The 15,065-nt window shown below is 36.9% G+C and overlaps 1 protein-coding gene and 1 long non-coding RNA gene across 2 annotated transcripts in view; both read left to right on the forward strand.

Annotated features, from left to right (window-relative positions):
* Nucleotides 1-15,065, forward strand: part of LOC145218838 (uncharacterized) — a 53,552-nt gene that overhangs the window by 23,956 nt on the left and 14,531 nt on the right. The window contains exon 6 of the long non-coding RNA XR_013857754.1: nucleotides 5,214-5,324. This is a non-coding gene — a long non-coding RNA (uncharacterized LOC145218838). The remainder of the gene's footprint in view (nucleotides 1-5,213; nucleotides 5,325-15,065) is intronic.
* On the forward strand, nucleotides 25-3,303 carry LOC145219134 (uncharacterized). Its single transcript, XM_080086521.1, has 5 exons — nucleotides 25-1,216; nucleotides 1,273-1,412; nucleotides 1,589-1,805; nucleotides 1,970-2,150; nucleotides 2,246-3,303. The coding sequence occupies exons 3-5, from the start codon at nucleotides 1,665-1,667 to the stop codon at nucleotides 2,416-2,418; spliced, it is 495 nt and encodes a 164-aa protein (XP_079942647.1). The 5' UTR covers nucleotides 25-1,216; nucleotides 1,273-1,412; nucleotides 1,589-1,664; the 3' UTR covers nucleotides 2,419-3,303.

Raw genomic sequence — 15,065 nt, forward strand, 5'->3', positions numbered from 1 at the left:
TCTACACCTAACGCCCGGGCCATACCAGACCAACACTCGTTTATCTATCGTTTATGCCAGGATCGGCCGATTCATACTTAACAGAGCATACGCCATATTTATATCTATGGGTCTTACATGGTTTCGCCATACTAGGGCCTAAAATGGCAAATGTGGTATAATTACACTTGGCGTTAAAAAGATTAAGCAAGAAATTGCCATACTTGGGTGCCGAGAGTGAGGCGCCACACCTGTTCGGGTCTGGCGAAATGCTGTATGTGAGAGAATATTAAGCTTTTGGTTGACAATGTTATTATTGACACCATTTTCAAACGATAGTTTTAAAGCAATTCGTACGACGACTTGAATTGGTGAACATTAAAAAATTAAAAGTAATGCAATTAATGTGTGATCATTATCTTTTTGTTCCTTTAGCGAGCCTAAAGTTGACGTGACGGTTCGTTAGCGCCTAATCTTTGACAACTCAGGGCTTCAATAACATAAATATTACACATATCACAAATCATGTCAACTGTTAAGTAAACGCAGTCGAACCCAAATTGCACAATACTTGCGCAATCATTTGACCTATGAACTTTACGAAACGTTGTTTGTCGTGATTGGTTAATGCTAATCTTGAACGTTTTGAATCCGGACTAAGAGCGATCACGTGTTGCTTGGCGGCGGGAAAGTTTTAATCAAGGAGGTTTACGAGTGTACGACGACTATATTGTTTATTTTGGATCTGACTAAAAAACGTAGGTTAATGATGCCACCCGAAAAGGGTACTGCGCACAAAACATTCAGCAACTTAAAAAGAACTCGAAATGGAGAAGGAAGCAATCTTCGAAGAAAAGAAAACTACAAGCAGCAGCTGTAATAATTGCTGAAAAGACCCAGAATATAAATGAAAATGATTTTGAATTGCTAAAAGATAACCAAGAAATAAGAAAGCGTGTTATGTTGCCATACAAAGAAAAATTTGTTGCTATTAATTTACTGCAAAATTAAAATTATGTACGGTTTCAAAGGATTTTACAAAGCTAAGAAATGAAAAACTTTGTGTGCGTAAAATATGCTGATGGCACAAATGATGTTGTGCCTAAAGGATGGTTGGTTGGCACAGATGCATGTAAATGGCCACCAGAGATTTGTAATGTGCAGGATTTAACCAAAAAAGAAGTTGTGGCAGAAGAAAAATGGTGCACATGCCCTTGTATTGTTCTCTTCCAAGCTAGTAAGTGTATTAAGATATTTGTTACAAGCATGGTTTACTTGAATTTTTCTTTGCAGGTACTTATGACTGACTGATGTATCAAAAAAGGATACACCCAAAGTAATTTGGAGGACTCTGATTCAGATATATCCATTGAAGAAGAACCACATCAATTGAAGATTTCACCATTAATAAGAACAGACTCATCACCAAAAATGTATGTATATATCACTAGCTCCTCAATATTGCTAAGTTACATCTAATTGGTGGCCAAATGTTGACTGCATTTTGTTGTGTACAAAATTCCATTTGTTTTAACATATTATTTCTTTATCATAATTGTTGTTGTGAAAAATCAAATCAAATGGTTTAAATGATTTCTTTTGTGTTTAGAAATACATTTAAACGGCCATTACCACCAAACCAAAGACCTTTAAATGGTAATGAATATAAATCCCTAATAGCCAAGATGGAAAGGATGGATGACAAACTGGAGACTATTGTGGAGATACTGAAACAAAAAGTAGTGTGTGCAGCTGTGACAGAAACCCTCTTTCCAGAGCCAGCTGACAATGAAAAAGATCTGGTAGAATTGATCACTCAAATTAATGTAAGCTGCATTTTCACCTAAAATGGAAATAAAATTTAATACTCTTAATTGTCAGGTTGTGTGTTAACAAAATCTGTTTTTGTACCTATGCCAGCCCTACCAAATAATGACAATTTAAACATTTTTATATGATTGATTATAATTGCATGTTTACATACTTGAAGGACAAGAAAAGAATCGGAAAAGTAATTGATATGGACGGCCTGCAAGGCACATTACGCAACTTCATCAAGTTGTTCATGACGAAAAATCTGGCACTTAAATTTTCCTGGAGTGGATTGGGTTGTGGAAGAAAACAGACAAAAATTTCTTTTAAAACTCATCCTTTGTTTGCCTTTTTCATAGGTAAGACATGATTATGTTTTGTTGTAATTAACATTGCAATGATGTGGATTTTAAAATTCAGGTCAATGAATTTTAGTTTTTTTTTCTTTTTTTAGATGTGCTGCCATACACCAGACGCAATGGTGCCAGTCACCAGGAAATAGCTACTGCAGTAAAAAGGGTCCTTCCAGGGGTTGGTGACTGGGATGGCGGTCATGTGAAAAGGGTAAAAATCCAACAGCCAAATGAAAACCCAGGTGTTGACACTGACTCTTGCGATGATGCATAAGTATTGTCTTTATGCCTGCCATGTGACTTAGAATGCTTTCGGCCGAGACATCCAAATTGTGTGTTCTATGCTATGTGCTGGCCATCTAAACTGTTTGTCTAATGCTTTGTACCGGCCCTCCTAACTGTGTGTCTTATGCTTTGCAAAGGCCATCTAAACTGTGTGTCTTATGCTTAGCAAAGGCCATCCAAACTGTGTGTCTTATGCTTTGCACAGGCCATCTAAACTGTGTGTCTTATCACTCTTATGCTTTGCAAAGGCCATCTAAACTGTGTGTCTTATGCTTAGCAAAGGCCATCCTAACTGTGTGTCTTATACTTTGCACAGGCCATCTTAACTGTGTGTCTTATTCTTTGCATCAGCCATCTTAACTGTGTGTCTTATTCTTTGCATCAGCCATCTTAACTGTGTGTCTTATGCTTTGCACAGGCCATCTAAACTGTGTGTCTTATGCTTTGCACAGGCCCTCTTAACTGTATGTCTTATACTTTGCACAGGCCATCTAAACTGTGTGTCTTATGCTTTACACAGGCCATCTTAACTGTGTGTCTTATTCTTTGCACAGGCCATCTAAACTGTGTGTCTTATGCTTTGCACAGGCCATCGTAACTGTGTGTGTTATACTTTGCACAGGCCATCTAAACTGTGTGTCTTATGCTTTGCACAGGCCATCCTAACTGTGTGTCTTATCACTCTTATGCTTTGCATCAGCCATCCAGACTGTGTGTCTTATGCTTTTCGCAGGCCATCCAAACTGTGTGTCTTATGCTTTTCGCAGGACATCCAAACTGTGTGTCTTATGCTTTGCCCAGGCCATCCATCAAATCCAGGCGTCCTTTATATTTCGTTTTGTACTTGTTTTTAATACATTGTCAGGAAATATTATTGGAAGTGTCATATTGAAAGGCGGCAAAGTTTGGCAGTGCCAAGGATAATATATGATTGGTTATGTGTGGTACAAACAATACTTAAATGAGGACCTAGTATGGCGGAAAACCGGGCCGTCATACGTGGTTATTATCTTAGGCCGAGCGTACGGCGTCGTGTATGAACCAAACATAACTGGAACGTTCGGCGCCAAGCTCGAAGTGTTTCGTTGTTGAACATACGCCACACATATATGCCAACTTAAGCAAGGCACCCAGGTGCCGCCCATGTGAGGCTGCCAAGCGTTACCAAACATAATTATGCTTGGCCCGGACATAAATTTTTGACTGGGGTGTTTACATTGGTTCACATCCTTATACAGAACGAATAGCGAACACAGCTTAAAGACATCGGCTAAATGTCAATTAGGACCAGTGTTTCATACCGGAACGGAACGGAACGTTATACCGAAACGAAATAAATATAATTTTTGGCTCAAATACCGGAACGAAATACCGAAATAAAAAATATTGAAAATACCGGAACGGAACGAAATACCGTTATTTTTTATTCCGGTTTTTCGTTCTGGACATTTGACATGAAGCAGTTGCTGAATATTTCGCGCCGGTAAACTGTAATGAAACTTAAAGCTCCAACAATTTACATTCGTTTGACAATTATTGACAAATGTTACGTGACGTAACAACTACCGACAATAATTCCTATTCGTTGCATCTTTCCTTCTTTTTTTCGCTAAACAATTGTAAAGACCACAAAAAAATGTTCTTTTGTTAAGACCGAAATACCGAAAAATACCGTTATAAATTTCGGTCAGACCGGAACGAAATGAAAATATCGGTCCAGAACGAAATACCGAAATAAATAATTTGCTCAGAACGAATAACGTTATTTGGTTTCGCTCCGTTCCGCTATGAAACACTGTTAAGACGAGTGTTTTTGCTGAGTAAACAATAGGAAACTTAGAGGAAATATTATTGAGCATTAAAGAATCCTATCAAAATTTTGTCGTTGGAGTTTCTAAAGTGAAGAAAAGATACGCTTTAAGTTTACGAGTATAAAAGCTTGCCACAAACGCATCCAAATTATAAGAAGTTGCACTTGTAGATTTCATTTTTTGTCAATCTTTGCGTAAATACAGATTTTATGTATTAAACGGAAACTTTGTAGGATGAGCCAAGAGTTTTGCGTTACTATACTACGCATCGTCATACAAGCAACAATCAGATATATGGACAAACACACACAAAAAATGTGGTTAGTTGTTTTTTCAGTAAATTTGACATCATGTGGTTAGTTGTTTTTTAAGTATATTTCACATCAACAATGATTCAGCATTGAGGAACTTACGTGAACACAACTTAATGGGGCATGAACTTCTGCTGGTTTAGAATTTCTGAACATTTTATGTGCTACCTTGGACCAACATGGTTTAACTATAATTAAAGAGCAACTTTTTGCACTAAATTGGATTACAAACTTTGTGTCGCTGGTCCATGCGTAATTTAGATTTTACAGTAGGGCACGTAAAAACGTAATTATACAAATATATGAAACTTGTATGTTAGTATTTAAAAAGCATTTAAACATGTTAAAGCATAGAACCAATACTTTGGAGTGCCGCTGGGTGCTACACTAGCCAATACGGTGGATCTCTCGTCACCAGCTGTACCAATGAGACCTTGTAGTTCGAAACAGTGCACTGTCTGCAGCTTATAATTTCTATGTGATTCAGTGGCTGAATTAACATTCATTCCAGGTTTTTCAAACAAAACACTTTTGCTTAAAGCGGCCATCGGTGTATATTAAGTGGATGAAATACAATGTTAGACTAGTTGAAATCATTCGTATACACTTTGGGTAATTTGCAGTTTTCTAACAAATTAATTTTATGCATTTTATCTGTTTAGAGCATCATCCAAGAATACGTCCACTCGGAAACCAATGCAGAAGATCCGATGCAGAAACAGTAAGAAGTTAATGTCGATCCTGAATGAACAGATCAGCTTTGGTGGATATTGGTTAGTTTTCTCCATTTACTATATAATAATCCTAGTTGTTTATACCGATCACACTTAATTAATGGAAAAACAAGGTTTAACTTTGAAACAAAAATTACTGCGTTTAATAGACTTTGGATAAAAAAATTGTTACCCTTACATTATCAAACAGCTTTTCGTTTAATTTGTCAATTATGTGTTTACTTTGCTTCCGTAACTGAAATAAGATATTGACATGACTCACACGTGTTGTCTACATGTGTTTGCGATGTCACTGTCGTTTGCCTTCAAACATGTTGTCTACATGTGACAAGGCTAAGGGTAGTAAACCGACGTAAGCGTGAATAGTTTTTAAGTTTTGGTAATTTATTTAGTTTGTCATTTGAAGCATCAGATCGATAACAACTTGCGTATTCAATGTCGCAACTCTAAGTTGTTTTTGAACTTACACGCACCAGTGGCGGGACCCGATCACTCAGCGTAGTTTTATGTCGGATTTGGGCGTGTGTTATCAAGCGAAGGGTTTTGTACTCTTAATCTCGGAGTAAATAGGACTCTCTTAAGGTTTGTCTTCGTCTTGCGTTTCTATTTTAAAACGAGCCTGTTCAAAGCTTGGTGTATTAGATATCATATCCTCTACTTAGTCTACTATAACACTTACATTTCTGACACCAAATCGCATCTGCGGCATTACTAACCGCTGTCTCTTTTTAATCCTGGCATAAACTATCTTTCATTTCTCGCTCAACTTTCAGGCGTTGTGGTTTCCTTCATGTTGCTACATTAACTGTCGCTTTGAACTACGAGTTGAATTGCCGCACACTGATGTGCATTTTATAGCTTCCTGAAAATGGTGTTAAGGAATAAAATTGTAATACAGAGCTATTTTAACTCAGGGATGTTTGTATTATCAAACTGCATCGGTCGTTTGTTGTTGAGTGTTTTGTGGCTTTAAATAATTTGTTTGAAATCGCCTACGCACTCAGTAATGATTTCCCGATTTCACTGGATTTTATTAAATCTTTGCAAGCTATTTGCCTTGTAGACTTTTCAGTAATATGCAAAACTACAGATGGTGGTACTCCATAATTCGGTTTGTATAAAATTACAGTCGGTAGCAGCAGATTGCATGCACTTACTGCTTGTTCTGTGGCCCCATTCAAGGGCGGTAGCACTTGTTCCTATTTCAACATCGTGGCATTTACTTGATGGTAGACATACTTGTCCAATGTTGTCAGTTGTAAAAATGATTTTTTTAACTTGTGTCGAGTTGAGGAATCGTTGTCCAGGATATAACTTATTCCAATTATTCTATTTTTCGTTCGAATGTAATTTAATGCTTTATCAAGCATTTAATATGAAAGCTAACACATAATCCGTGTTAAAAATGGGTTGAAGAACGTAAAACCTGTATAAAGCTAAAACGGTGGATTTCTTTCCTGTCACTTGTTTGAAACAAGCTGCAGCTATCAGAATACATTTGCCCGAAAGAATTGTGCCCCCACAGAACGTGTAAAACCAACCATTTAGACTAGGCCATTTATCTCATTGTCCTTCTAAAAGGCTAAATAGACAGCGCGTTCATTACTAGTCCTTTTTTACGTAATATACTGTCAGTGGTAATATCAATTGATATGTTTTTTTATTGTTTTAAACGATGTCAAAAAGGTGTTTTTAAATAGCTTATTTTTTATGTGCTCCCCAATCCAATACAAGGAAAATCTACTAACATAAGAACTCACAGACAGGCGTGCTATTTTCCAAAAGGTGGCGCAACGAAGCATAGGCTTTTACTGCGACAAAATTTGCTCAATTAGCAGGCCTGTCTGTAAGAAATTAGCCGGCATATCTGTGAGTTCTTGTGTTAGTAGCTCTACCTAAAACACAGAACAGGAAAGGTTTTCATCGAATCTTAAAGTACATACTCTTTTAATGTTCAGTATATTCTCGAAAATACGGCATAGAACTGACATCGTTTAGTTAACCCTCTCTCCCCATCTTTATTTCAACGCGTATCTAATTGGGTCTGAATTAGTTATTAAAGCTAAAGATCTGATGCATTGGTTGCGATCGATTAAAAACATTGTTTTCAGCGACTTACATATGTAGTTTCCTGTATTTTTCAGCAAATCAATAAATTATTCTTGTATACGTCATTAAATATTTCTGATATGCTATATAGCGCAAATACATTGATATAACACAATACAAAACGTAGTTATTTTTAACGTAAAATACAATGCCGTCAAAAATTAATTATCGCCTTCAGACAAGTTTGTTAGGCCTAAGCTTCGTTAGTATAACCACAATTATTTACAATTATGTTTTGTCGCTTGTTTGTCAGTTCAAAAACACACCCAAAAGTAAAGCTAATAGCATTACCAGGACACCGGTATTGGATCGCATGTTGCTAAAAGCACCTGAAAAATAATGATCATTTGTTTAATTCTCGGCCATCAGTGGTACACACTACACAGTGTGCCTAAAATTAGCTTTTCTTACCGATTTGCGTAAAACACCATATATAATAAATCCTGCTTATAACAGTTCATATGCAGACAAAACCCGGTAATCACATATCGGTTTAGCCACATAATCCGTTTAACTGCATAGAGATAGAAAACCGTAGTCTATCATTTATCAAGGAAATGGTCCGGGTAATCGCATAGATTTTGAACCAAATGTACGGTACATCGGATTGTTGATTACTACTGGGAAATTGTGTGTTGCTAATTTCTCTCGAAGCACTTGAAAAGTGTAATGAAACGGTCAGAGAAAAAAGAAGCATGCCTTTTTTCTTACCCTTCAACTCTTTCCCCGCCTTAACAACATACTATTCACAAACTCTCCGCCATTAAATCAAAACATATGTGACCGATTGCACCTAAGCTAGACAGTTTAAATTTGGCATCACATTTTGCGCCGTGGTTTGAACGTTGATCTTTTCCTTGGAGATTATTTGATGTATTTGAAATCCTGGGTACAAAGAGGGACAGCAAACATCTCTTTGTTACTTTTAATGTCATAAAAACCTTGTTACGCCGGGGAAGTACAAATGAGCACTTAGCTTAATCGCATAAAAAAGCTTGGTAAGTTCTGCAAATAACCGGTTTCGTCTGTATTCAAAATCAACCGTTCTGTTTAAAATGCTTTTGAAAAATCATTTGTTTAACTTACCATCTGGGTCTGGAAACGTCAAACCAGTCACTGTAAAATACAAAAAATATTAACTTGGTGTCAAAAGATTTGTAGATGATAAGATGTTTCCTACTGTCGTAAATCCATGAATAAACCTCAATGACCTCTGTAAAATAGTCCGGTCCTTCGCCGCATGTCACTTTTCCAACAGTAGTGATTCCGTACTGGAACCAAGTGTGGTCTCCACGTTCACAAACCAAAGGACCGCCCCTGTCACCCTATAATTTTTCACACTGTAATCATCCATCCGGTTTATCGCTAATTTCGTTTTTTTTATGTCCCACAAACAGTATTAAACAATAATATTTGTTGTACGTTTTATCACCTAAAACATAATGATACACCTTTATCTGTCCATTGAAATGTATCTTAACATTTTTTTAAATGAATCTTCAGACTCGCATGCTTGGAAGTAAAACATACTGGTGTCGGCTAGGTGTAAATAAATCACTTACACGGCAAGTCGACTTTCCTGAGCCATACGCACACATCACACTGTCAGGCATTATAAATTCCAATCGACTGCTACAGAATATGTCGTTTTGAACTGTGAGTGCAAATTGTCGCAGAGTGTTCGGTAGTTCATTGATACCTGCAGAAGATGTGCATCAATAAGATTGTATTATGATACCACTTTGATAGTTAAAAAAACAAACAAACATACTGGTAACCTTATTTGGATTTGTTAAACTTAACTTTATGTAGTCAACAAATCACTTGCTCTTACTGCTATTTAATGTATGTCCCCATCCAGTGGTGTAGCACTTAGTTCCGATTTCAAGATTGTGACTTTTACTGGATGGTAGTCATACCGGTCCGATGTTGTCATCAAAGTGAGGAATGCCACTTTTCAAATAGAGGAGACCAACATCATAGCCTTTCAGACCGGAATCACTGTAAATAAAGAGGATCTGAAAAAGCAGTTTGTTGTTTACGCATTTTTTGACATATGCTTACATGGCTTCAGGATGCTTGTATTGACTTGACACTGGAATTTGTATCTGTCCAGAATGCATTATGTTTCCGACTGTTACTTTAATGCTGTCAAGTGATATAAAGCAAAAACCAATTAGCGTTTGCTTCTGTCTGCAATTGAAAAAAGGAACACGCTATGCTGTATAATTGGTTTTCTTACCTATCATGTCCATCAAAACAAGTTGCAGCTGTCAAAATCCACCTATTCGAAATAATTGTGCCCCCGCAGAACGTATAATTCAAGGCATGTGGTCGCCTGACTTCAACCAACACTTGCCAAGGCCATTCTCCTTTTTGCGACGCTGTTCCACCAGCAATTCGTGAAGGCTAAACATACGCTTCTTTTCAGAACATTTAGTTTTTTTCTTGCTTTAAGACTTAGTTTGCTGACTACTTCAATTTGCCCAGGTTTATATCGGCGAAGCAAAAGATGCTTAATACAAAAATTTGTTATTTGTGGCCCAATTCAGTTTTGGAAACAAAGAAGAAATATCTTCTTCACTGTGTGGTCAAGGCAGTGTTGAAACGGGCCTGAAATTGGAGCCCAAACCCTGCCAACACTCGACTGCACAAGCCTGAAACCTGGCCTGAACCTGAATCGTTTTTGAGACGCCCTTGTAGGCCCGAAATTTTTTATTAACGGCCTATACTTAAAGTTTAGAATCAAGACAACAAACACAATGGACAATCGGTCTCGAACAAGGCGTTTTAGGGTTGTTTGAAATTCGGTCAGATCCAGCAACTGGAAATTTAGCCAGTTAAATTTATTTAGAAGAAATACTGACACAAAGTGTAAAGTCAGGCCCGATTCAAGACCCCTTTTTAGACAAAAACCTACGCCCGGCTGGACTTACAACTCTGGGGCAAAAATTATTTAAATTTTTACGGCAATATAAAGGTTATGACTTCGAAGTTGTCAGTTCGGGGAATAAATAGGATATGACAAAAATGATTAAGTCCAGTCCAGTGGTTCTCAAACTGTTTTATTGTCGGGGCCAAATGGCAGTTTTTTAAGTGTGTAGGGAGCCGCAAAAATACAAAACCTTGAGAAAATCACTAAAGATTAATACTTGAAAAGCTAAAATGTCAATCTTTTATGGTTTTGTGAGGTTGGTGGGAGCCGCAAAATAAGTAGTTGGGAGCCGCATGCGGCTCTGAGAGCCGCGTTTGAGAATTAGTGGTCCAGTCCCTTAAATTTTGTTTCTTACCAATACATTTTCGTTGGGCCGCTTTCCACAAAGCCTAATTTGTTCTAAACAAAAAACAACGTACCATGAGTTTTTTAACACTACTAATTTTTTATCCTTTTAAATTGTAAGAATTTTTTTAAGACTTTGACATTATATACTTACCGCATGTTTGGTATTTACTAGACCATCCATTCTCCCGGCATGTACTTGTTGCTTCTCCGATTAGATAAAACCCGTCATCGCAAGTATACGTCACAACTTCGGTCAATTGATATATGTCTTGATCTGGGCTGATTTTTCCGTTTTGGGGAACAGTGGGTCTGGAGCAGACCGGATCTATTAAAACTACTCGAAATATTATCGTTTTTGTTATAGTCAGGTCTGAAAACGCTGAATGCACATAGTCAAATTGAGCAGACCCAAAGATTTGGTTGTTTAAATCTGTTTATTGTTTGAACAATTTTTATAACTTATTACATCAACATGGCTGGAAATCCATCTGTTCTACTTAAAGTCATTATGTGGTACTATGAAACGTGTACAAACTGCAGGAGTTGCAGTGCCTATGAAGTAGAATAGTAGAAGTGTCAAGTCTTGCAATATGTGCTACAATATCTTACATTTAAACAAACATAGATAAACGATCGTACATCTTACAGTCTGGACATAGCTCCATTTTAGAACCGCATTGTTTACAATAAATAAATCTGTTAAAGACCAGCTAAAGTTTTAGTTCAACATACGAGTTCATTTGTCCTCCTTTTTTGCTTTTTCGGTCAGGATTTGTTTAAATTGTTCTGAACAAGAGCGAATAATCGATTAAGCCCAATACACGTCTAATATTTGCGAAAGTAAACTTTCCAAATACGCGTCTAATTATAATATATGCAAAAGTAAACTCATGAAATTTAAGCTTTTTAAAGAGAAACAATTAGTTGGAGGGAATGCTCGTTGTTGTTATATTTAAAAAGGATCACAGAAAAAGAGGGGCATTTTTAATCACTTAAAATCGATTAGTTTGGAGAATGACAAGAATCTGCAAAACTTCCAATCCCAGCATCGAAATGTCCCAAATTTGTAAATATGTACCCGCATTTGGGTCAATATATCACTAGTAACAACCAGACAAAAAACTGAAATTGTAAAAGTTGTAAAATCTTTTGTTTCGAAACAGGCGAATGTATAACAAATTCCTGCACTATTGTTACACATCGCTCAGAAAAGATGTTTAAAAAATATGCGCACTTTACTTACCTGGTTCTGGAAAGGTTAGTCCAGTGGCTGTAATCCAAAGAAATACAGTTAAAAAAAATCATCATTTGTCTATGTGGAGGTGTTATTGCAACATTTCTTACTGTCGTGAATCCATGAATAAACCTCAATGACCTCTGTAAAGTAGTCCGGTCCTTGGCCGCATGTCTCTATTGTAAAACTAGTGATTCCATACTGGTACCAAGTCTGGTCTCCACGTTCACATACTAAATGCCCACCACCATCACCTTACACAACAATGGACAAATTTGTTTTTTGTACAATTGTAAGGTAAGCTTTAACCCTAAACTTTAACCCAAAACACCCGTGTTTTAAGTGTAACATATTGTTATCGGCTAGCTAGATCAAGGGTTGGTAATCTACCCCCAATAAAACTTTCGAACAGTCCGTAACCGCATTCTAACTGCTTCATGTCTCTGGTTCGTGACCGCATCAGGGTTTTGTATGTTATTATGCATGTGTGTGTGTGTGTGCATTGGAACTGTGTAATAGAGTTGTGTTAAAGTTTACTGGGTGGCCTGACTGTTAGTATTCCAAGCAACGCTTTATAAAGTTAAACTTTTAGTAGCTAACTTAATATTTGTACATATTCACATCAAACGAATTTTTGATCTTGATCGGTGACTGTACAAGCATCGTTGCGGCTCCATCCGCAGTATTAATACTTCTCAGGCCCCCGCATGAAAAAAGTTTGCCCACCTTTGGGCTAAGTGTAAATGATGTACTTACATCACACTTTCCTGGGGCAGTGGCACACATTACACTACCAGGCATTGTACTTTCCATTTGGCTTCGGCAGTAACTGTCGCTTTTCCAGTTCTTGTCGCAGACTGATAATAATTCATCGTTACCTTAAAATGATCTTTTGCAATAATGTTTTAATATAGAGTATTTGATATTTGTGTTGATCAAACTGCAGCGGTCGCATCGTATCAGGTCATTGGCTTGGATCAGTGATTAGTCTTTGCCCTATATATTTTAATTTAAATCTTTGCTAAAGGTTTCATCTTTGCTACCTGTTTCACTTGTAGTTTTTTTGGCTTGTTGTTTAAAAAACGAAGATGGTGGCAACCTTGCTTTAATTTGTCAGGAATAAACTTTCGGAAACAATACTTTTCACTTACTGCTGGATGTATGCCCCCATCCAGTGGCGTAGCACTTCCAGTTTCAACATTGTGGCTTTGACTTGATGACAGACATACTGGTCCGACGTTGTCAGTAAACGTAATAGTATTCGTCAGACGGAGAAGTCCAACATCATAACCGTCTTGGCGCAGAGTTTTACAAAAATGCAAGGTGACGGACATATAACGTCACTACTGCGTGCTACCACAAGAACTCAAATTGATAGCCAAACAAACTTCCCATAGAATGCAACGTTCGTCAAAATCGGAAAAAAATGTTTGAAATAATGTTTAGTTCGCAATTGCAACACGTTGCTGTAGCGTTTATCATTGGTTTCGCAACGTTCAAAAATGTTTCGTCTAGTTTAACTATTCATTATGACACATTTGTACTGTACACAACGATGGCCCAACATTCACTGGCAGACAATAGTATGTTTAACGTCATAAACAAAGCACTAACCAAAACAGGTTGCAGTTTTAAGTTACAGGTTTAAGTTACAGTTTAAGTGGCTGTATCGCCACAACGTTTGTTTAAAAGCAAACTTGTTTCCAATTTTCTTCAGAATTGTTGATATTTTATGCGATACTGCCACAAATATCCACGGTGACCGCCACCGTGCTTTAAAAACCCAAGTTGGCTGCGCCACCCCGCCACCGCCTATGCTGGCAGGTATATAGTTTAAGATAGCAAAAGCGATCAAAAATTGTTTGTCTTAAACTGCTTACATGTTTTTTGTCAAGTTGTGTTATATGTTTAATATACAGCAAAAACGTCCACCAAACTAACTAATTAGTTTTTAAACGATCTTCATTCTGTTTGTGTTAGAAAACCAATGCTTTAGTTTCTAGATTTAATTTAGTGAACTACTCTATTTACGCTTACGTAGCTAGATGATGTTTGTATTGCGCTGACACTGTATGGACTTGTTGTCCAGGATCTGCTAAATTTTCTCCATTAATCTTTCCGACCGTCACTTGGATGCTGTGAGAAAATAACCAAATTATCAGTGCTAATTCAAGAGTAAAAGAAGTTAAAAAAAATGAAAATTGTTTTTCTTGCCTATCACTTGTTTGAAAACAGATAGCAGCTGTCAGAATCCATTTGTCCGAAAGAATTGTTCCTCCACAGAATGTGTAGAACAAACCATTAGGACGAGCGGCACGAGTCATGGCTTGCCAAAGCCATTCACCTCGTTGTGACGGTGTTCCACCACCAATTCTTGAAGGCTAAATATATAGTGCGTTTATTGCTAGTTTATATTTGTTTCAGTCTCTGTTTTTTAGTGGAAGTTCTATACTGTAAGGGATGGTCAGATTACAGTTTTTTTTTGTTAAACACAGGGCAATAAATGAATATCTTCCCCATAGTACAAGCTTGCTTTACCGACGATAGGCTTAACAGTGCAGGGTCACATTATTGACGCAAAAGTTAGAAATCGAAGCAGATAGTAACTGATTTAAATGATATGATAACCTACCAACGAATTTTCGTTAACCCGTTTTCCACAGTTTTCAATGGTTTGTGCTGAACAAAAAATAAATTAATTTGTAACTGCTTTTCTTCTTTAAGGAATTAGTTGATATGGGAGATCTGTAAAACTCACTTTAACAAAAATGTGTGAAAATATTTTACTCAATAGTTTATTCAGATCTAAAACATAACAATTAAAGTCAAAATCTTTTTTCCTTACCAGATATACACGAGGCAGCAAATAAAATGTAGGTCAGAAGGCGTATGGTTGCCATTTTTGTTACACTGGTCGCTTAAAAAACAAAATTATACAACTTTTAGTTGCAAAAAAGGTTTCTTTGTTCAGTTTTCAACAAATTTAAATAAAAAAAGGCATTTGAGACCCAAAGGTCTAATATACTCTTCTAACCATTTTTATAACTCTTACAATGTTGCTTTTCTTAATACACTGTTATAAACCGTTTTTACCAACCTTCGATAAGTTCGACTAACCGTTGACAGTTCTTGTGAACAAACATTTGTTTATTGA

This window comes from Phallusia mammillata, chromosome 3, assembly GCF_965637545.1.
Source record: "Phallusia mammillata chromosome 3, kaPhaMamm4.hap1.1, whole genome shotgun sequence".
In the NCBI taxonomy this organism is placed as follows: Eukaryota; Metazoa; Chordata; class Ascidiacea; order Phlebobranchia; family Ascidiidae; genus Phallusia; species Phallusia mammillata.